The sequence below is a fragment of the Chiloscyllium plagiosum genome, chromosome 7, assembly GCF_004010195.1.
Source record: "Chiloscyllium plagiosum isolate BGI_BamShark_2017 chromosome 7, ASM401019v2, whole genome shotgun sequence".
NCBI lineage: Eukaryota > Metazoa > Chordata > Chondrichthyes > Orectolobiformes > Hemiscylliidae > Chiloscyllium > Chiloscyllium plagiosum.
This window is the reverse complement of record NC_057716.1, coordinates 750,425-771,786: the sequence shown is the minus strand read 5'-3', so window position 1 is coordinate 771,786 and position 21,362 is coordinate 750,425. Positions and strand designations below refer to the sequence as shown.

The 21,362-nt window shown below is 39.1% G+C and overlaps 2 protein-coding genes across 10 annotated transcripts in view; one reads left to right on the top strand and one right to left on the bottom strand.

Annotated features, from left to right (window-relative positions):
- Positions 1–21,362, top strand: part of zgc:136439 (uncharacterized protein LOC678627 homolog) — a 45,126-nt gene that overhangs the window by 20,283 nt on the left and 3,481 nt on the right. Inside the window, exons 2-9 of one of the 7 annotated variants that reach the window (XM_043692835.1) lie at positions 608–755; positions 1,557–1,646; positions 2,826–2,905; positions 6,525–6,640; positions 6,725–6,825; positions 7,063–7,131; positions 11,366–11,424; positions 11,503–11,755. In XM_043692835.1, coding sequence (XP_043548770.1) covers positions 630–755; positions 1,557–1,646; positions 2,826–2,905; positions 6,525–6,640; positions 6,725–6,825; positions 7,063–7,131; positions 11,366–11,424; positions 11,503–11,605 — 744 coding nt within the window. In that variant the 5' untranslated portion in view covers positions 608–629 and the 3' untranslated portion in view covers positions 11,606–11,755. Of the gene's footprint in view, positions 1–607; positions 822–1,556; positions 1,647–2,825; positions 2,906–6,524; positions 6,641–6,724; positions 6,826–7,062; positions 7,132–11,365; positions 11,425–11,502; positions 11,756–21,362 lie in introns of those variants that run through there. The other 6 variants (XM_043692834.1, XM_043692832.1, XM_043692833.1 and 3 more) reach the window with 6 other exon arrangements.
- The window catches only part of asnsd1 (asparagine synthetase domain containing 1), a 78,717-nt gene continuing 72,260 nt past the window's right edge, over positions 14,906–21,362 (bottom strand). For all 3 annotated transcript variants that reach the window (XM_043692830.1, XM_043692828.1, XM_043692829.1), the window contains exon 6: positions 14,906–15,161. In XM_043692830.1, coding sequence (XP_043548765.1) covers positions 14,906–15,161 — 256 coding nt within the window. The remainder of the gene's footprint in view (positions 15,162–21,362) is intronic.

The window sequence follows — 21,362 nt, the reverse complement described above, 5'->3', positions numbered from 1 at the left end:
GGGACTTATAACAGCACACAAACCAACAGCCACCCTCAGACAACAACTCACCAGAACGAAGGACCCGATACCCAGCATGAGCAAAACTAATGTAGTGTACAAAATCCCATGCAAGGACTGCACAAAACATTATATAGGACAAACAGGAAGACCGCTAACGATCCGCATCCATGAACATCAACTAGCCACGAAACGCCACGACCAGCTATCCTTGGTAGCCGCACACGCAGACTACAAGCAACATGAATTCGACTGGGACAACACTACCATTATAGGGCAAGCCAAACAAAGAACAGCGAAGCGGCAGGTTCAGGCCACTATAAATGCCGGAGGAAACACCACAGAAGCGCTTCACAGGAGGCTCCCAAGCACTGAGGATGTCACCTAGACAGGGGACGAAACGTTTGCAACAAAAATTTCCAGCTCGGCGAACAGAACCACAACAACAAGCACCCGAGCTACAAATCTTCACCCAAACTTTGAATGTGTACAATAACTGTATAGAATAGACTCCTGCAGTACTCCATTAATAAGAAAAATCCATATATTGTTTAATGTGTTGCTAACATGACACAATAGCTAACCTTTATCTAAAACATTTCTTCAGCAGGGCAGACTGCACAGAAAACATGAAGGCTGTTATTCTGGCTGCTGGCTATGGTACAAGATTGAATCGTGACCTACAGAATGATAGCAGTGGACATTTCAAACATCTCTGTGGCATTCCCAAGCCCCTCCTACCAGTAGGAAATAAGGCACTTATCAGCCATTGGATGTCAGCAATAGAAAAAATTGACTGCATTGATGAAGTTTATGTTATTGTATGTTTTTATTTTAATCTTTTGAAAATGCACAGCCTTAATTGTGTAAAGTGCCTTCAGCTACAGTAATGAACTGGATTTAGTTAGCTAGGGCATAATGTCAAAGTTTGCAGATAACACTAAACTTGATAATATTTTAACAGTGAATGTAATAGATTTCAGGAAGACATACAGTACACCTGTGGATTTTAAAGGGGAAGAATGTAACATTTTTAATCTTGTTAGATAAAATTAGAAGAGGTAATAGATTTTGGTGCTTCTGTTTGACAGTAGTATTGAAATACTGCACTGAAATTAAATTTTGTTTGAACAACTTAAGATATTATTAATATGATTTTTGAGATAAGCTTGAAATTGTAAATTCAAATTAGGACATTCAAAATGAGATTATATTTAAAGATATATAGGATACATGAAGAAAAAGAAATGAATCATTTTTTTTCTTGTAGTTTGTCTATTCAAAATGCTACCGTCAACACTGATTTATTTTCTGGGAGAAGTGGATTTTCTACTCCATTAACTGGTCCGCAAAAAGGAAAGCAAATAAACAGGAAAATGGTGGTATGGGAGGAACAGAACGAAATTTGAACTTGTGTAATTGTGACCTATTTTCTCCTCTTTACAAAAGAAGGTCAAATATAAAACTGACTTAAAGGCATATAATGAGCAGATACTACAAAGGTATCACACTCATGGTTATTATTAGTAATTGCTATCTAATAATAATCTTTGCAGACAAATGATCTTTATTATGTGAAGTTTGAAGAATGGGCAAAGGAGTTTCAACTAGTTAAAGTTCTAAATGATGGAACAAGAAGCAATGAGGTAAGTTATAAAACTTCAAAGGCCCAGATATATAACGTATAAAGGTGAACAAACATTTTCAGTAACATTAGATACAGTTAATTTCTAGACATAGTTAAACTTCAGCTGATTAAGATTTTATCTTGAAAAAGTTCAATCCGTTCAGGAAATGTGGATACAGAGTATGGGCAATGATGGAAGGAAAATTCTTTACTCATAAAAGATCTTCACTGCATTTCAATTTAGTTTCAAATCAGGATGATACAAGTATACAGGTAACACCTAGATAGAACTAACAAAGTTGTAATAGGTCATTCTTTTTAGATCAAATTATAAATTGAGATTGAATTGTAGATGATTGGTACTATCTTGAAATGCACTTGTACATTATATTATTAATTTGAGTTTTATTTTCTGAATTCTGATTTTTGATTCTAGTTATGGTATAGCATCCCTCCAGTCTGAAACAGGCCCTTCGGCCCAACAAGTCCACATCGACCCTCCGAAGAGTATCCTACTCAAATCCTATTCCTCTACCCTACCACTCTACATTTAACCCTGATTAATGCACCGAACATACACATCACTGAACACTATGGGCAATTTGACATGGCCAATTCACCTAACCTGCACATCTTTGGACTGTGGGCGGAAACTGGAGCACCCGGAGGTAACCCACACAGACACTGGGAGAATGTGCAAACCCCACACAGACAGTCACCTGAGGCTAGAATCGAACCCAGGTCCCTGGCACTTAGAGGCAGCAGTGCTAACCACTGAGCCACCATGCCACCAGATGAGTGTTACTTTCTGAAATAACTGAATGTGGCAATTCAAGCCTGTTAGTTACTGTCAGCTAAAGGAGGATATTATTTTATTGTAATTAAATCAGCAATATGGATTTGTGTTGGGTTTCTTACGATAGTTGCATAAAGGAGCTGTAAATTTTAGGTTAAGAACAATTTAAAAGGATTTAACTAAACCTCAACTAAAGTTAATGTGCAGGAAAACGTTTCTCAAATTCCCAGTGAGGGAAAACTTGTCTACAATTATAGAATTTTCATTTATTAACTTATTTATTTTAAAACTTGAAGAATAAAAGTTTATATTTTACCTATACTTTACAGGCAGAGTTAATTAAAGTGAAAGTTGTAACCCAATGATCTGAACAGTTTTAAAAATTACATCTCCTCCCCACAGGAACGGCTGGGTGCTGTAGCTTGTCTTCAACTTGCCATTACTCAGTTTAACATCAATGATCATGTATTGGTCCTAGGCGGGTAAGCAATAACATAGTAGACAGTAAAGGCTAAACAGAATAGTGTTAAAAATTTGAACCAGGGCAAATGGGTAGAGTAAGGTAAAAATATATATACTTACATATTAAACAAAGTTGCAAATTGAAAGGATGTTCAATTTTAGAATAAAAATTTCAATACATTTAATGTTTCCCTTTGGCTCATAGGATAGTGAGCATTGACCTGTAATAAGTGTATTATTGATTCAAATAAAAAAAATTCATCAAGCTGCAATTTTATACTATTGCTTCCCAGTTTGTCCTTTAAAGAAGCTGTCTGGTCTTTATCTCAATGTCTACTATTTGTATAGCTTAAAATGGCATCCCGTAGCTGCTGTTCATAATCAATATTTTTATCTGCCATTTTCATTTTCCTTTGCTGGTTCTTGTTTTTCTCATTATTTTATATGTCACAATTAATGGTCAATATGTTTTTTCCAAAAATGTTTGCTTAGCCATAGGATTAATTTTAGTTGTGTTATTCTCCCACTAAGGTCTTGATATAATTCTCATTTTCCCAAACTAATGTATAAATTTAAATAGTATTTGAAAAATGTATATCATTTTATTTTTCCAGAGTTTGCTTCTCATTTAATCCACACAAGCCTTCAAAACCGCAACATGTTTTTCTTAAGGTCTGCTAATGCTGCCACATTTGCCGGTAGTCTGAATCACAGCATCAAAATGCAAAAACATGAGTCAGAGTCATACAGCATGGAAACAGGCCCTTCAGCCCAACTCATTCATGCCAACCAGGTTTCCTAAACTGAACTAGTCCCATTTGCCTGCATTTGGCCCATATCCCTCTGGACCCTTCCTATCCATGAACCTGCCCAAATGTATTTTAAAGGTTGTAATTGTGCAGACCTCTACCACTTCTGGCAGCTCTTTCCATATATACACCATCCTCTGTGGAAAATGTTGCCCCTCAGGTCCCTTTTAAATCTTTCTCATCTCACTCCACTATGCCCTCTAGTTTTGGACTCCCCTACCCTGGGGTAAAGACCTTGGCTATTTTCATTATCTATGCCTCTCCTGATTTTATAAAACTCTAAAAGGTCATCTCTCAGCCTCTTACACTCTAGGGAAAAAAAGTCTCATTCTTTCCTTATAACTTAAACATTCTAGTTTCAGTAATGTCCTTGTCAATCCATTTTGCACCCTTTCCATTTTAATAACATTCTTCCTATAGCAGGGCAGCCAGAATTGTATGCAGTACTCCAAATATGGCCTTACCAATGTCTTATACTGGTGTAACATGACATCCTAATGCTCTCAATGCAAGTCTGCCAAATGCCAGCTTCATCACCCTGTCTACTTGTGACGTCACTTTCAAGGAACTATGTACTTGCACCCCTAGGTCTCTCTATTTGACAACACTCCCCACGGCTCTACCATTAATTGTAAGTTCTGCTCTGGTTTGTCTTACCAAAATGCAACATCTCACATTTGTCTGAATTAAACTCCATCTATTATTCCTTGGCCACTGGACCAGTTGATCAAGATCCAATTGTACTCTTAGACAACCTTCTTCACTGCCCACTATACCATCAATTTTGGTGTCATCCATAAATGTACTAACCATGCCTCCTTTATTCTTGATCATCATTTACATGAATGATTTGAATAACAGTGGACCCAGCACTAATCCTTTGGCATGCCGCTGGTCATAGGTTTCAAGTCTGAACAACAGCCTCCTTCGTCCACCCTCACTTCTACCCTCAAGTCAATCTTGTATCCATTTAGCTATCTCCCCTGGATTCCATGTGATCTAACCTTACTAACCATATGGAACCTTGTCAAAGACTTTTCCTAAAGTCCAAGTAAACAATATTTACTGCTCTGTCTTCATCAATCTTTTCTGTTACATCCTCAAAAAACTGAATCAAGTTTGTCAGACTAAATTTCCCAGGGGCAAAGTCAAGCTGAATATCTCTAATCAGACTTTGCCTGTCCAATGCATGTAGATCCTGTCTCTGAGAATCCCCTCCAACAATTTACCCACCACTGACGACTCATGTAGTTTGCACTTATTTTCTTTCATAGAATCCCTACAGTGTGGAAAATGGCCATCTGGCCCAAGTCCACACCAACCCTCAGAATATCCCATCCAGACCCACTCCCCTACCCTATTACTCTACATTTCCCCTGACCATGCATCTATCCAACACATCCCTGAACATTATGGGCAATTTAGCATGGCCAATTCATCTAACCTGCACATCTTTGGACTTTTGGAGGAAACCCACGCAGACATGGGGAGAAAGTGCAAACTCCACACAGACTGTTGCCCGAAGTTGGAATCCAACCGAGTCCCTGGCGCTGGGAGGCAGCAGTGCTAACCACTGTGCCGCCCTTCAGAGCAAGGAAGAACCTTAAAGTTTCCTTTTTAAGTGCATTTGTGATTGCGAGGGATGAGTTGAAATTTCCATTACTTGGGTAATTCATGACAAGGAGCTTGAAATTAGGATTAATACAAAAATCGTAAGTGATTGGAAGAAATGTTGTCATAGAAAAGCATCATTTTAATATGAATTGCTTTGTCTTGATTGATTATTACAGAAGAAAAATGTTAAAGACTAAAATGTTAAGACATATAAGGTATGATGTGTCTGGTTAGCACACAAAACAGTACTTTTCACTGTATCTCTGTACATGTGACTAATAAATCAAGAAAGGAGAAAGTATGAAATAGGCTAGTTTTAAAGTGGATGGTAAATTCTGCAGAATGACCGCTTGCACTGAGATCTCTAACTCTCCTCTCTCAGGAAGATAAATCATTTATAAAGAGGTCTTAAGTTGCAAATCCATTACTTTCGTCATTTACGTGCCTTGGGATATTGTTCTGAGGCACAGTCAAAAAGTAAAACCATATACTGGAAATATTTAGGTGGTGACAAAAAAATATTTGGAGAATTTAAGGATGCTTTTAAAGGAGGAAAAGGAAGTGGCATGGCAGAGAGAGAGAGAGAGACCAATGGGTTTAATTGGGGTGTATTCCCAAACACACTGGGCTAAAGCTATTGCTACCAATGGTGGGGTGTGCATAAAATACCAGAGTTAGAGCATTCGGAGTAGGGAGTTGTAGAGATGGACCACATTACTAAGCTGGAGAAAGTGAGGTCTGCAGATGCTGGAGATCAGAGATGGAAATGTGTTGCTGGAAAAGCGCAGCAGGTCAGGCAGCATCTAGGGAACAGGAGAATCGACGTTTCGGGCATTAGCCATTCTTCAGGAATGGCTAATGCCCGAAACGTCGATTCTCCTGTTCCCTAGATGCTGCCTGACCTGCTGCGCTTTTCCAGCAACACATTTCCATCACATTACTAAGCTGGGAAAGGAGAGTGAGGGATTTAAATGCAGATTTAAATGGAGAGCAAAAGTGTTCAGGATCTACTGTGCGCCAGCAAGGATTTGGGTGATGAATTGGATTTGCTTAGTTGGGAGACAATGTAATTTAGAATGAACTGAAAATTTATTCAAGATGGAAAATAGAAAATGTTGAAGTTGCTGAGTGATAAATATGGGAAACTTAATTTACTTTGAAGTTCTAATAATGTATTGTATGTTTTGATGACTACTTTGATGTTTTTTTTTCCCAGTGACACACTATTCTATGAAGACTTTAGCCTATCTGTCGTTCTTGCACGATTCACTGAGTTGCAGAGTATTAATTGTGACAACAATTTGGTTCTATCTTACCTTTGCAAAGATGAAGGTCAATCCATAATTTATTACAAAGTTCTTTTCTTTACTGAACTGACCTTTGGGGAAAATTATCTAACATAACTTATCCTCTCAGCAGAAACAACAAAGTTTGGAATTTTAGAAACTGATGAAGAGTTCCAAGTAACTGCATTTAAAGAAAAACCCAACTCAACTGAAACAACATCTCGCAGAGCTGTAAGGTTTTCACCTTATCTTTGATATTTGTTGTATATACCTTTTTATTCTTTTAATTTAAAAAAATCTTCAAAAGAATCACTTTCTACTGAAGCATAATCCTGCTGTACTGAAGTAACTTGTTCCGATATCTGAATTATTTTGGGAAAGCTATTTATCATGGTAAATACACATTGTACTGGAATATATTAATCTAAACTAAGAATTCAATATCCACTTAAATTTTCTATCTTCCAGTGTCCATGCTTCTATATATATTCAAAAAGCACAATACCTCTGATTGCAAAATTTCTTCAAGAAAAACAAGTAAGCTGAACTTTTCTAAAAATAAGACCTTGATCAGTTTATTTGAAATTATTACAACTGGACCTGGAGTATAAACATCAGGATGTGTCATATAACACATTGAATAATTGTATCGTGGCCCATTTATCTACTAATGGAGCACGTAGATATTGTATGCAAATTCTGATTTTCTACAGTACTTAAGCCTACAAAGGAGACAGGAGGATGATGGGTTGGCTATGTATATTTTTGATCAACAATATTCTGTATCTAAATATCTTCCTTTTAATTTAGAATTCTAAGTGTGTACATATTCTGATATAGAAACAAAAACTTCATTGTATCGCATTTTTTAAAAAAGCGTTTTTAAGTACGTCACAGGTGATTAATAAAATTGAAATGTAGTCACCGTTTTAATATTAGCAAGTTAGATGATACTGGAATTTTATGCTTTCAAAAAATGCTTGGCAAAGTGTTTGTAGATTTAGCACATTTTTAATAACTGCGTTTTTGTTCATTGTCACTGTAAGCTATCTCTTCTCTGGTTTTCTTCAGACACCCTTCGTCCATGTCTCAGTATTATCCATTCATCTGCTTTTTCTTCTTCACCTCTGGTTACCCTTAATTTCTCCTTCAGTTATTGCCAGAACCAGGCTGTCAGACCTACAATTCCAATGACTGTGCTTAGCTGTCTTTCTCTTACTGTACTTAGCAACACTGGATTTCTGAACTTCTGCTTTTGATCACATCCACTCATGTGTCTTTTTGCCCATCCAGGTTATTCTGAGCATCCTGCACCATACCCACATTTCAAAAACTCTTTTCAGAATACAACCACTTCTATCTATTGAGTGCAGCATTCCATGCTGATGATTGTACGTGATGTTTTGCAGCTTCATGCTGATGCATTTGAATTTACAAACAGAACTTAAGTCATGCCTTTTTTTGTCGCTCAACTAACCTGTATTTTATTCTTTGATGTAACTTTGAACTTTATCTTCGAGCCAAGATGCTGCAAATTGTCCAATGTCTCTGCCTCAGTGCTTCCAATCTTGACTTTTCCATTGCCACTTGAAGCAATAACCAGCATTATTGTTGTATGTATGCTCATGACTTGAGGCTGAATTTTACTATTTGCAGCCTTAATGTGGTGTGCAAGTTTCATGGTATCCTGTACACCACGACCCAGGTCATGGTTTCTCTCGCAATTTTCCGATGTGCACTTCATTATTTATGCAAGTGAGATGTTGGGTGCATTTCTCAATCTTATGGTGAGACTCGCCAATGGTGAGATCCAGCAGTTTCTATGTCTCTGGTATTGTATCTGAAGCATACTTGCACACCATTTCAGACACTATAAACCAGTCCTGTCTCCTGATATTGCTGCTGGACCCTGAACATTGAAGAAATTTCTCAAAAGAAAGGCAAGCTTGATCCCTGTTCCAGAACACAAATCTGGAGGTACTGGTGGATTGACTGTTAAAGGGAAAGGCAGACAAAGGACCACCACAAGAGGCCACATCACCAGATACGACCATTCCGGACTTAACTTGCAGCATGGATCAGTAACCTCAGATTCTCAGCAGTGCCACAAGAAGGTCCATGATCTTTTGCAGTCTTCCAGGCTACTCTAAGGTCCAGCATTCACTCTGCTATTCTCCAATTCCCAGTATGAAAGAATGTCCTGTCAAGGGCTGACACTCGCATTATCCACGCAAGCAAATTAAAAACTATCAGATGCATGTCTGCATGTCAGTGCAAAAATGTCATGTGCAGATGCATGTGCCCCTGCTCAATGTGTCCTGGCAGAAGCACCTACATCATTGAGGTCCAAGTATTGAAGACCTAGAACAGGCATCATGATCTGGTGAGCCTGCTGGTTTGCCAATCCCAAGTTGCCTAGACAGATAGTCAAGGATCATGGCCGTGGAGAATGCAGGGATATTGTGCAGAAGTAGTTGTTTGAAGACTACGATAGACATTCAACAAGCTGCAGCTGTCAGGCACCAATTTGATTTTTTTTTCCCCACTACCTAGTTTCTTATGCTAGAGAATTGGAAGTGCAGTGTAAATAGGGTGACTTGGGGTATTAATGATATGAGAAGGCATTGAAATAATATAGTCAATACTCAAAGATGAGATTCTGAAATCACCAAGGGTAAATTGTGCAGGTTTTTCGTGAGGTCAAGAACTCTATTTTTTAAAATTCCACATCAGGGAGGGAAATATTCTGCCCTTGCTGTGTATTTTGAGTAGGCCTGACATGGTTTCCATCTCTTTTGTTCTGGCCTGGTGTGATGTTGTCCACATACCAAAGATTGCTGGAAAAGCGCAGCAGATCAGACAGCATCCAAGGAGCAAAATCTGGAGGTACTTGTGGATTGACTGTTAAAGAGAAAGGCAGATCCAAGATGCTGCCTGACCTGCTGCGCTTTTCCAGCAACACATTTTTCAGCTCTGATCTCCAGCATCTGCAGGCCTCACTTTCTCCACATACCAAAGATTCCTTATGCTTAGGTTGTGAATTTGTTCACTGAGCTGGAAGATTTGTTCTCGGACATTTTGTCACCATGCTAGGTAACATCAGTGAGCATCCAGTGAAGCACTGGTTTCAGTTCCGCATGCTATTTATGTGTCTTGGTTTGTTGTGGTGGGTGATACTTCTGGTTCTTTGTCGAGAGGTTGGTACATAGGGTCCAAATTGATGTGTTTGTTGACTGAGCTTCACTTTGAATGCCAGGCCACTAGGAATTCCCGTGCATGTCTTTGTTTAGCCTGTCCTGGGATGGATGCATTGTCCCAGTCAAACTGGTCTCCCTCATAGTCTGTGTGTAAGGATACTAGTGATAGTTGGTCTTTTGGTGGCTAGTTTGTGTTCTTATATCCCGCCAGTCTGACTGATGTCATGTTGCAGTCCTTGCAGGGTATTTTGTATATGACATTCGTTCTGCTGGTTGTTGGTACAGGGTCCTTTAGATTCATCAAGACTTGTTTCAGGGTGTTGGTAGGTTTGTGGGCTACTATGTCAAGGGGCCAGGATATTCTGGTTATCATCTGAGATGTCTTTAATGTATGGCAGTGTAGCTAGAGTCTCTGGGTGCGTTGTGTTGTTCTTGTTTAGGTTTATTGTGTAAGAATCAGCGGACTGTGCCCTATTGGTAGCCGTTGTTTTTCAATGTTATATAGGTGTCTTTCTTCAGCATCGCATAGTTCCTGGGTGCTTCAGAGTGTTGTGGCTCATTTAAATAATGCCCTGATGCAGCTCTGTGTGGGGTAATTGCTCCTGTATTGAGTATCTGGTCTGTGTGTGTCGCTTTCCTGTAGATGCTGATCTACAGCTCTCCATTAGCTTTCCATTCCACTGTGACATCCAGGAAGGGGAGTCTATTGTTGTTCTCTTCCTCTTTGGTGAACTAGTAAGGATGTTGTTCCTGTTTGCGGGTTTCTTATTTGTTCTGTTTTGTGATGACCCGTGTCATCCACGTAGCATATCCAAAGCTTGGGCTGGCTTGTGGAGAGGGCTGCTCATTCCAACCTCTGCATAACCGCTTCTGCCAAGGATCCTGATCAGAAAAAGAACTGGAAGGGATATCACCAACCACAACAGACCAAGACACGCAAATAGAAAGTGGGACAGAACACCAGCATTTCAATAGATGCTCATGTGATGTTACCCAGCGTAGTGACAAAATGTCTGAGAACAAATCTTCCAGCTCAGTGGGCAAACTTGCAACCTGAATCGCAACCTTAGCTACAAATCTTTACAAAAATTGCAATTCCCTATGCTATTGCCTCACATGATGCCGCCACATCTCTCTAGGATTATTTTCATCATCCTCTGTTCCCCAGAATTAAATAGCATGGTTGACAGAGTACATCTCTGCCTGACTGTCTCACTGAAATTGCAAATAGTTTGAATGTCTATTGTCAACTGATTATTCCTGAAGCATTTCTGTACATCTCACTTATTAGCCATACAAGACATACTAGATACACCACAGTCTACAAGTACCTTCCGTAAGCATCATGTTGGACTACAATCTATAAATGAATTAAAGCTGGGCCTCCTGAATTTAAACATGCCATTAGTTGTACCTATTCAAGAACTGAATCTAAAGTGCCACCTGCATAAATTCATCTAATTGATTCAAAGATTCCTGTGTAGTATTTCCCTTTCACTTATTTTTCTTGGCAAATTGTTCATATTGACAATTTATTTAGTTACTACTTTAATAAAAACATTTTATTTTGATAGAATTCACCCTTGGAAGAGAAGGATGCACCTGGCCATTACTTACTTTGGGTCTACTCAAGGTGAGAGATTGTTTCAAGGAACTGTTATTTCACTTTCACTTTTATGTTAACCACTATGATTTTCTTTTCCTATTGCAGGAAACCAGTGTTTGTTCATCATGTAAGTGGCCGGTTTGATGTTGGAAATCTTCCATCCTACATTGACTGTACCAAATATTTCCAGAGGCATGGAGATGAATAATTGATTTGATTGACTCAGTTTTTCAAAGGTTTTAAAATAGCTCTGGTAAATGAGCTTTGTACAGCATGTGTAATTAACCTTTCATGAATGCCTTCAAAAGAAAACTGGTTAATGGCTTAAAAAAAAACAAACCATACGTTTAAATCCTAATCCTGCATAGAGACTTAATGTTTGAATTATTGCTTTTTAAAAATAATTCTATTTTTGTAGGATAAATCAGTGAAAGTACAGTTGCAGTATGAAATTTGATTATGAAAATATCCAAACATTCCAGAACAATGTTACTTTATGAAAAAATAACTTTTTAAATAATTCAGCTAAAAGACTGAAGCTAGTTATAATTATTTATATGGCATTTGCATGAGAAAATATGCTGAAATGGTGAAGTCAGATTTTCTAATATTTGCAGTTCACACTGTTCATATGCCTCATGTAGAAAGCAAAGCACAGAGGAATCAGTTTGTTGGGCTGATGTAAAGTGCCCAAGCATGACAGCTTAAATGGTCTCATTCTTTACTACAATCTTGCAACTTTTAGAAGTCAAGAATATTAGAGGAATCTATAAGAATATACAGTTTGGGGAAAAAACTAGCTTTTTAAGAACTGAGTAGAGGAATTCTGGAATAAAGGTTTGAGTCATATCAACAAAGTTAAAATTTAAGTTATCAAACTTAAGATAAATCAAGTGAAAATTAAATCTTTTTTTGAAAAAAAAGTGAAATACGTTTTTACCATTACTTGTTAAATAATGTACATACGAATTTACATTTAAATACTTAAAAAGCAAAAAGAATTTTATCGCAGAATTACTGTTATTGCTGTTTTCCCTCCAGTGACCATTTGGCATTGAAACAAGCGAAACTCCTGGATCTTAGTAACAAGCTTTATTTTAATGTTCACGGTTTTTTTTTGGTGCAATGTTTCTATTATTTTCTAATTATTTTAGAAAATCTTTTCCAAATTGTTCAAGAAGAAACCTGATAGTTTGGTCTTTCAGCACTTTTACTACAAATTATCAAGCCAGTGTCCTACTGATAGTGTATTACTTGCAGATAATTTATAAGATAGTAAGATTATAAGAAAGTAAATGAAAACTATTTCAAGGAAACTCAAATTTCCTCTGACATTTAAACGTTTCACTGTGATCGTTGTAAATGAAATGGATGGCTGTAGAACAAAGAAACTTCAGTTTAATGCTACTTGATGCATTTTAAGGTTTGAAGTGAATTCTGAAGCATTCCCATTTTCTACAGGACCTCTTAAAACAATTCTGGAAATTAGTTCTACTACATGTGTAACAGTTAAAATACAAGATACCTTGGTGGAATTTAATGCCTTCTCCCAGGGTGAGTTTGGTGGCTGGCTAACCACTACCCTAGTTAAGTCAGTGGAGGATCGAACCATAAACAACTTTCCTATTTTGTCATCAATTGAGGTTCTTAAGTGTGCAACTAATGTCATTGTAAGAGCTCTATTCCATTGTCACTGATGTTTACCCAAGAGTGTTCAGGAGACTATGCATGGAAGCTGAAAAGCAAATCCTGAGAGTACTGCTTGTGGGCTCTTTAGCAGTGAGGTGGTGCTGAGAGCCAGCCCTGATTTTGCTGCTAATCCCTCCCAATTAGCAACCACTTACCTGTGCCTGGATCCGGGTGATCCTAGGCTTTGAGTGTATGCCAAAGCCACTGTAGCGTTACAATGGAGGTAATGAGGAATTGTCAGTTACTGAATTACGAATGGTAGATAAGCAATCAAGATTTCCACACCATGGGTCCAGATAAGGCCTGCCATTGCCCCTTAACTACCTGTTTGGCACTTAATTTAGTGAGTCTTTCTGAAAAGAGGCAATGTGTAGCAACGTTTAAGTACTGCCACATATTGGCTTTCTCAGTTAGTACTCTTGAACAAATTAGTCAAGTTTCATAAACTGGATTAACTTAGCTGTACTTTAATAGCAAAACACTTTTAATACCTGAATGTCTAACTTGAGTTCTATGAATTAAGTGTATATGTTTATGGAATTTAAAACTTATAAGTACAAGGTGATACATTTGAGAGTCTAATAAAGGAAGAACATACACAACATATGATAGGTCCTTATGGAGTAGTGAGGAACAAAGGGAGTTTGGTGTACAAGTTTGTGATTTTTTTTGAAGATGTCAACTCGGGTAAATAAGTTGATGAAAAAGGCATACGGGATGCTTGCCTTCATTAGCCAGGATGTAGAATATAGGAGCAAGGAAGTCTTGTTACAATTTTGTAAAATATAGGTTAGCCCAATTGGAAATAGTGTAGCAACCAGACTGTACACTATCAGAGGATTGCAGAGGAGTTTCACCAGGATGTTGCCTGGGATGAACTCTGTTATGTGGAGAGACTGGATTTGTTTGCCTTGGAAGAGGCTGATGGGGCAGGGGCTGCGTGGGGTGGGGGAGTACATGGAGGAGGAATCTGATTTGAGATATACAAAATTGTGAGGCATAGACACAGTAGGTACTGAGAATCTCTTTTCCCCATTTCAGACATGTCTAAGATCAGAGGGTGTACGTTTAAGTTGAGGAGTAAGTAGTTTAGAGAAGATCTGAGGAAACTTTTCTTTCCCCTACCCAGATGGTGGTAGAAATATAAAACTGCCGGAGAGTGTGGTGGAAGTAAATACAATGTGAACATTTAAGAAACATCTGAATGAGCACTTAAATTGCCAGGGCACAGTAGGCTGTGGACCAAATAGAGATAAGTGGGATTAGTGTAGTTTGGTGTTCACTGGTAGGCATAGACACAAGTTAATGGGCTTGTTTCTATGCTTTTTGATTCTACGTACTAAAAAAAAAACAGATTTGGATTAATTTTTGAGATGTAATCATGTAGTTTGGTTCACTGGACGGATTTCCAAAAACCTTTTATTATTTCCTGTCTGGCAGCATCTATATAGAGAAAACAGTTAATATTTTGAGTCCAGTGACCATATTCCAGAATCTGCAGTTCTGTGTTTATCTGGAGAGATTATTTCCTGTCTGAAATAGTTGGATTATCCACTAAAGGAGTTAGCTTCTGCTGGTTCTGTGAATGGGAAACAAATTAATTGATTTAACAGTCTTTTACTACACTGAATAATTTCAAGATCAGACCTTCTGTATACAGTGCTTGTTTAATTGCATAATTATGTACATCGTATAAAACAGTAAGGCCAACAGCACCTCCCCTGTAGTTTTGTTTTGGTTGGTTTGAGTTTCAGCTTTAATATTGCAGCTCATTACGGTCCCTGAAACTGGCACTGAAAAATAAAGTACAGCACAATATCTAATCAATTGAACTTCGCAATAACCTGTTACACTTATCAGAAGCCTTTTCTTTGTGGTTTTCCATCTTTGCAATTCGAGACCCAAACTGCATGGCTCTCTTTGGAAGAACAGCAGATGCTGTAAGCCCAAGTTCTTTTGCAGCCATTCGTAGAAGCAACTTTTCACCAATCCCTCGAGGCAGAGTCAAGTCTGCTTTCTCCCACACAGGAAGTGCATTCAGAAAAGAAACAACTGCTTCATCCAAAAAGGGAAATCTGAAATAACAGATTTTAACAATTTCATCATATGTATCTTGTATAAAGTTCCTTAACCATTCATAATTTTTATATTACTAGCTCCTCCCTCACTTGCCTAACTGGCTTGATGCTGAACCTGAAATGTTGTGTGCCCTCACTTGTTATTAATAGGAGATGCCAGTGAGTGCCTCAGTGAAACTGTTCCACTCAGATTTTCTTTCGAGCACGGACAGAAGCTATGGGATAAGTGCATAACGATATTTACCCTCTGTACCACAACTCACCTTTCTAAAAATCATCTTTTTTTGTTTACTGTACTAGCAATGTTCAGATTTTAGAATTAAATCCAACCGAGTTATGTCAAATACTATTGTATTTAAAAAAATCAAAGCTGTAAATAAGAACAAGTTGACAACAGCACACAACTGCAAGTCAACAAGCTATCATGGGGAAGCAAAAGCAAAGTGGTTTTGTTGTTAGACTGCTAAACCTGGTGGGCCAGGTTTATTCCAGATGGTGGAATTTGAATTGACAAAAAAAAAACCTAAGGTTGAGACCTTCATTTACTTTTATTTTAAACCATTTTTGGTTTGGAGCAGTGAATGGAGATTAGAAGGTGACTTTCGGACTGTGAGCAATAGCTTTTTTTTTAAAAAAAGAGAACAAACAAACTTTTATTTGTGTGAAGCAAGGTTAATGGTAGGTTGATGGTTATTTATTTATGTGTGGGATGTGGGTGTTGCTGGCTGGCCAGTATTTCTTGCCAGTGCCTGGTTGTCCTTGGTGATAGTGAGCGGACGCCTTGAACTGCTACAGTCCACCTGGCACACCAGAGTATTACTTGGATCTCAGGATTAGTAGTCTAACAACAAAACCACTTTGCCTTTGCTGACCCACTTTGCCATTAGGGAGGCAATTCTAGGATTTTTACCCAGCGACAGTGCATATATTTCCAAGTCAGGATAGTGAGTAACTTGGAGGGATACATGAAGGTGGCAGTGTTACCATATACCTGCTGCTCTTATCCTTCTAGATTGAAGTGGTCATAGGTTTGGAAGGTGCTGTCTGAGATTCTTCTTCAAAATAAACAAAATATACTCAAATTGATTCTGAAGAGGAATTATCCTCAAACAGATGGCAGATATCTGAATGTTAACAGGGACTTCAGAAGTTGGTGCCAGGATAATGTTGGAAAAGATGTGATGATGCTCTCATTTTAACAAGGTTATTTTCTCTTTGGGTTTCTTTTAAGACAGGTCAAAAAGGTAGGGGTGCTGAAATGTCTGGAAAGACCTTTACTTTAACAATAGCAGGGGAGTGGCCAGTTCTCCCAATTCATGTCTTTTCTGGTTTGGTTTATTTGTAGCAGAGAAGCTGCTGGTAGCTGTAACAGAAGTGGCTACAGTGCAAAAAGGTTCCATGCTTCAGATGATCCCTGGCTGACTTTTCGCTCTGAAATCTCTCTTGCCTGTAAGAACCTGTGTTTCCTTAGTTCCTTAGTTAAGTTGCTGTGTCAGGTCAGTTAAGTTATTCTAAATTATATTTTCTTTTGCTCATGTTTAGGAGAGACTGAACAGGCTTGGGCTGTTTTCCCTGGAGCGTCGGAGGCTGAGGGATGACCTTATAGAGGGTTTACAAAATTATGAGGGGCATGGATAGGATAAATAGACAAAGTCTTTTCCCTGGGGTGGGGGAGTCCAGAACCAGAGGGCATAGGTTTAGGGTGAGGGGGGAAAGATATAAAAGAGACCTATGGGGCAACTTTTTCACACAGAGGCTGGTATGTGTATGGAATGAGCTGTCAGAGGAAGTGGTGGAGGCTGGTACAATTGTAACATTTAAAAGGCATTTGGATGTGTGTATGAGTAGGAAGAGTTTGGAGGGATATGGGGTGGGTGCTGGCAGGTGGGACTAGATTGGGTTGGGATATCTGGTTGGCATGGACAGGTTGGACTGAAGGGTCTGTTTCCGTGCTGTATATCTCTATGACTTTGTTTCAGCTCTAGTGTTTAAATAAACTGTTTTGCTTAAAGCTGAGTGATTTGACCAGCTGCTTCACATCTGGAATATCCATCTGCCTTTAAAATAAGAAAATGTTAGGGTCTAGGCTACCTTAAAATATTGAGGGGGTCTGGCTGCTCCATAACAAAGAAAACCACAGAGAAACCAAGGTTTGCACTAGTTTTTGAACCATGTGTTTTTGTGAGGAAGACTGTGCCAATGCAACGGGAAGGAAATTTTATTGCTCCATGTTTATCCTCCCATTATCAGCTTATTGAAAGTCTGAAGAATATAATGTGTTCTGCAAGATGTTTTCAATGACTGGTGTCGTCAGAATTGAAGCAAGATATAAGCTCATGTGGCTGTATTTTTCCCATCTCTGAAGGCTGCTTAAGTGAATTGGTTGACTCAGATACCCACTGAAATATCCTAGCAAGCCACTTGATTTTATTACACTACTAAAAACACCTCTCAAACGGTCACCTTATTGGGATTGTATTATAGCCCCCCCCTTTATAGTCAGAGGGAAATCGAGAAACAAATTTGTAAGGAGATCTCAGTTATCTATAAGAATAATAGGGTGGTTATGATAGGGGATTTTAACTTTTCAAACATAGAATGGAACTGCCATAGTGTTAAGGGTTTAGATGGGGAGGAATTGGAGTGTGTACAAGAAAACTTTCTGATTCAGTATGTAGATATACCCACTAGAGAAGGTACAAAACTTGACCTGTTGGGAAATAAGGCAGGGCAGATGACTGAGGTGTCAGTAAGGGAGCACTTTGGGGCCAGTGACCATAATTCCATTAGTTTTAAAATAGATGGAAAAGGATATTCCAGACCTAAAAGTTGAAGTTTAAAGTGGAGGAAGGCTAATTTTGACAGTATTAGGCAAGAACTTTCAAAAGCTGATTGGGGACTGATGTTCGCAGGAAAAGGGACAGCTGGAAAATGGGAAGCTTTTAGAAATGAGATAATGAGAATCCAGAGAAAGTATATTCCTGTTAGGGTGAAAGGAAAGGCTGGTAGGTATAGGGAATGCTGGATGACTAAAGAAATTGAGGATTTGGTTAAGAAAAAGGAGGAAGCATATGTCGGGTATAGATGGGATAGAGCAAATTAATCCTTATACTCTAAGGGCATTAGGAGTATACGTAAGAGGGAAATCAGGAGGGCAAAGAGGGAACATGAAATAGCTTTGGCAAACAGACTTAAGGAGAATCCAAAGGGTTTTTAGAAATATATTAAAGACGAGAGTAACTAGGGAGACAACAGGGCCCTTCAAAGCTCAGAAAGGCAGCCTTTCTGTGGAGCCACAGGGGATGGAGGAGATACTAAATGAGTAATTTGCATTAGTATTTACTGTGTAAAAGGACATGGAAGACTTAATGTAGGGAATTAGATAGTGACATTTTGAAAAATGTCCATATTATAGAGGAGGAAGTGCTGGATGTCTTGAAACACATAGAAGTGGATAAATCCCCAGGAACTGTTCAGGTGGACCCTAGAACTCTATGGGAAGCTAGGGAGTTCATTGCTGGGACTCTTGCTGAGATATTTGAATCATCGATAGTCACAGGTGAGGTGCTGGAAGACTGGAGGTTGACTAACGTGGTGCCACTGTTTAAGAAAGATGGAAGGACAAGCCAGGGAACTACAGACCAGTGAGCCTGACATCAATGTTGGGCAAGTTGTTGGAGGGAATCGTGAGGGACAGGATGTTCATGTGTTTGGGGAAAGGCAAGAACTGATAATCAACATGGCTTTGTGCGTGGGAAATCAAGTCTCTCAAACTTGATTGAGTTTTTTGAAGTAACAAAGAGGATTGATGAGGGCAGTGTGGTAGACGTAATCTATATGGACTTTGGTAAGGCATTCGACATGGTTCCCCATGGGAGACTGATTAGCAAGGTTAGATCTCCTGGAATACAGGAGAACTAGCCATTTGGATATAGAACTGGCTCAAAGGTAGAAGACAGAGAGTGGTGGTGGAGGGTTGTTTTTCAGACTTGAGGCCTGTGATCAGTAGAGGTTCCACTACTTTTCATCATTTATATAAATGATTTGAATGTGAGCAGAAGAGGTATAGTTAGTAAGTTTGCAGATGACACCACAATTGGAGGTGTAATGGACAGCAAAGAGGGTTACCTCAGATTACAACAAGATCATGGTGAGGACAGTGCAGGAGAGAGAACCTGCACAGTTACTGCCTTTGCTGTTTGAATTAGTGTATCGCTGGACATTGGAGTGCATCTGGGAAAATTAACAAATAGTGAAATTCACAACGAATCTTGGAGGAACTGTTGGGCGAAGTTCACAGCACAGAATCAGATAAGTTAATTGTTGTTTCAAGTCTGTCCAAGAGAAAGGCTGTATTAATGACTACAGTGTATTCTTTCTTGATTATATGTTTTTGAAGATAAGTCTCTTGACTAAACTTAAAATATAAGCCATAGCTATTAATTTAACCTGGGGCAGTGTTTGTAGAGGAATAAGACGGTGTTATTTTCTGGGTCTGTAGATTGTGAAGGAGCAAAAATGGCCTTTGCAGTGATATGTACTTCTTGTCAGATGTGGGAGTTGAAAGAGTTTAAGGGTTACTGCGGATTATATCTGCCATAAATGCTGTTGGATGCGAATCTTATCAGATCGAGTGGATCGGTTGGAGAGACAGATAGAAGCAATGAGGAAATTGCAACAGCAACAGTATGTGATGGATGGCAGTCATAGGAAGGTGGGAAGTCTCAGATACAGTCACATAGATGGGTTAACTCCAGGAAGGGTAAGAGAGGTAGGCACCTAGGGCAGGAGTCTTTTGTGGATATACCCATTTCAAACAGGTATGCTGTTTTGGAAAATGAAGGGGGTGATGGATTCTCAGGGGAACGTGGCACAAACAGCCAAGTTTCTGGTATTGAGACTGGCTCTAAAGCAACGAGGGGTACGTCGGCTTCCAAGAGATCAATTGTGTTAGGGGTTTCTGTGGCCAGCAGAGAAAAAGCAGAATGGTGTGTTGTTGCCCTGGTGTCAGGATCAAGGATGTCTCAGAGAGGGTGCAGAATGTTCTCACGGGGGAGAGGGGCCAGCAGGAGATCATTGTCCACATTGGAACTAACTACATAGGAAGGGAAAAGGTTGAGATTCTGAAGGGAGATTAGTGAGAGTTAGGCAGAAATTTAAAAAGGAGGTCCTCAAGGGTAGCAATATCTGGATTACTCCCAGTGTTATAAGCTAGTGAGGGCAGGAATAGGAGGATAGAGCAGATGAATGCATGGCTGAGGAGCACCTAAATTGGAAGGGGGCTAAATATACTGGCAGGGAAATTTGCTAGAACTGCTTGTGAGGATTTACTAAGGTTGGGGGGGTGGGACCCAGGGAGATAGTGAGGAAAGAGATCAATCTGAGATGGGTACAGCTGACAAGTGAGTCAAACAAACAGTCAGGAACAAGGTAGGACTAATTAATTAAACTGCATTTATTTCAATGCAAGGGGCCTAACAGGGAAGGCAGATGAACTCAGGGCATGGTTAGGAACATGGGACAGGGATAGCATAGAAATTCTGGAAACATGGCTCAGGGATGGGCAGGACTGGCAGCTTAATGTTCCAGGACACAAATACTACAGGAAGGATAGAAAGGGAGGCAAGAGAGGAGGGGATGTGGCATTTTTTTTATAAGGGATAGCATTACAGCTGTGCTGAGGGAGGATATTCCCAGAAATACATCCAGAGAAGTTATTTGGGTGGAACTGAGAAATAAGAAAGGGATGATCACCTAATTGGGATTTCCCAATAGTCAGAGGGAAATTGAGAAACAAACTTGAAAGGAGATCTCAGCTATCTATAAGAATAATAGGGTAGTTAAGGTAGGGGATTTTAACTTTCCAAACATCGACTGGGACTGCCATAGTGTTAAAGGTTTAGATGGAGAGGAATTTGTTAAGTGTGTACAAGACAATTTTCTGATTCAGTATGTGGATGTACCTACTAGAGAAGATGCAAAACTTAACCTACTCTTGGGAAATAAGGCAGGGCAAGTGACTGAGGTGTCAGTGGGGGAGCACTTTGCGACCAGCAACCATAATTCTATTTGTTTTAAAATAGTGATGGAAAAGGATAGACCAGATCTAAAAGTTGAAGTTCTAAATTGGAGAAAGGCCAATTTTGATGGTATGAGGCAAGAACTTTTGAAAGCTGATTGGGGGCAGATGTTCACAGG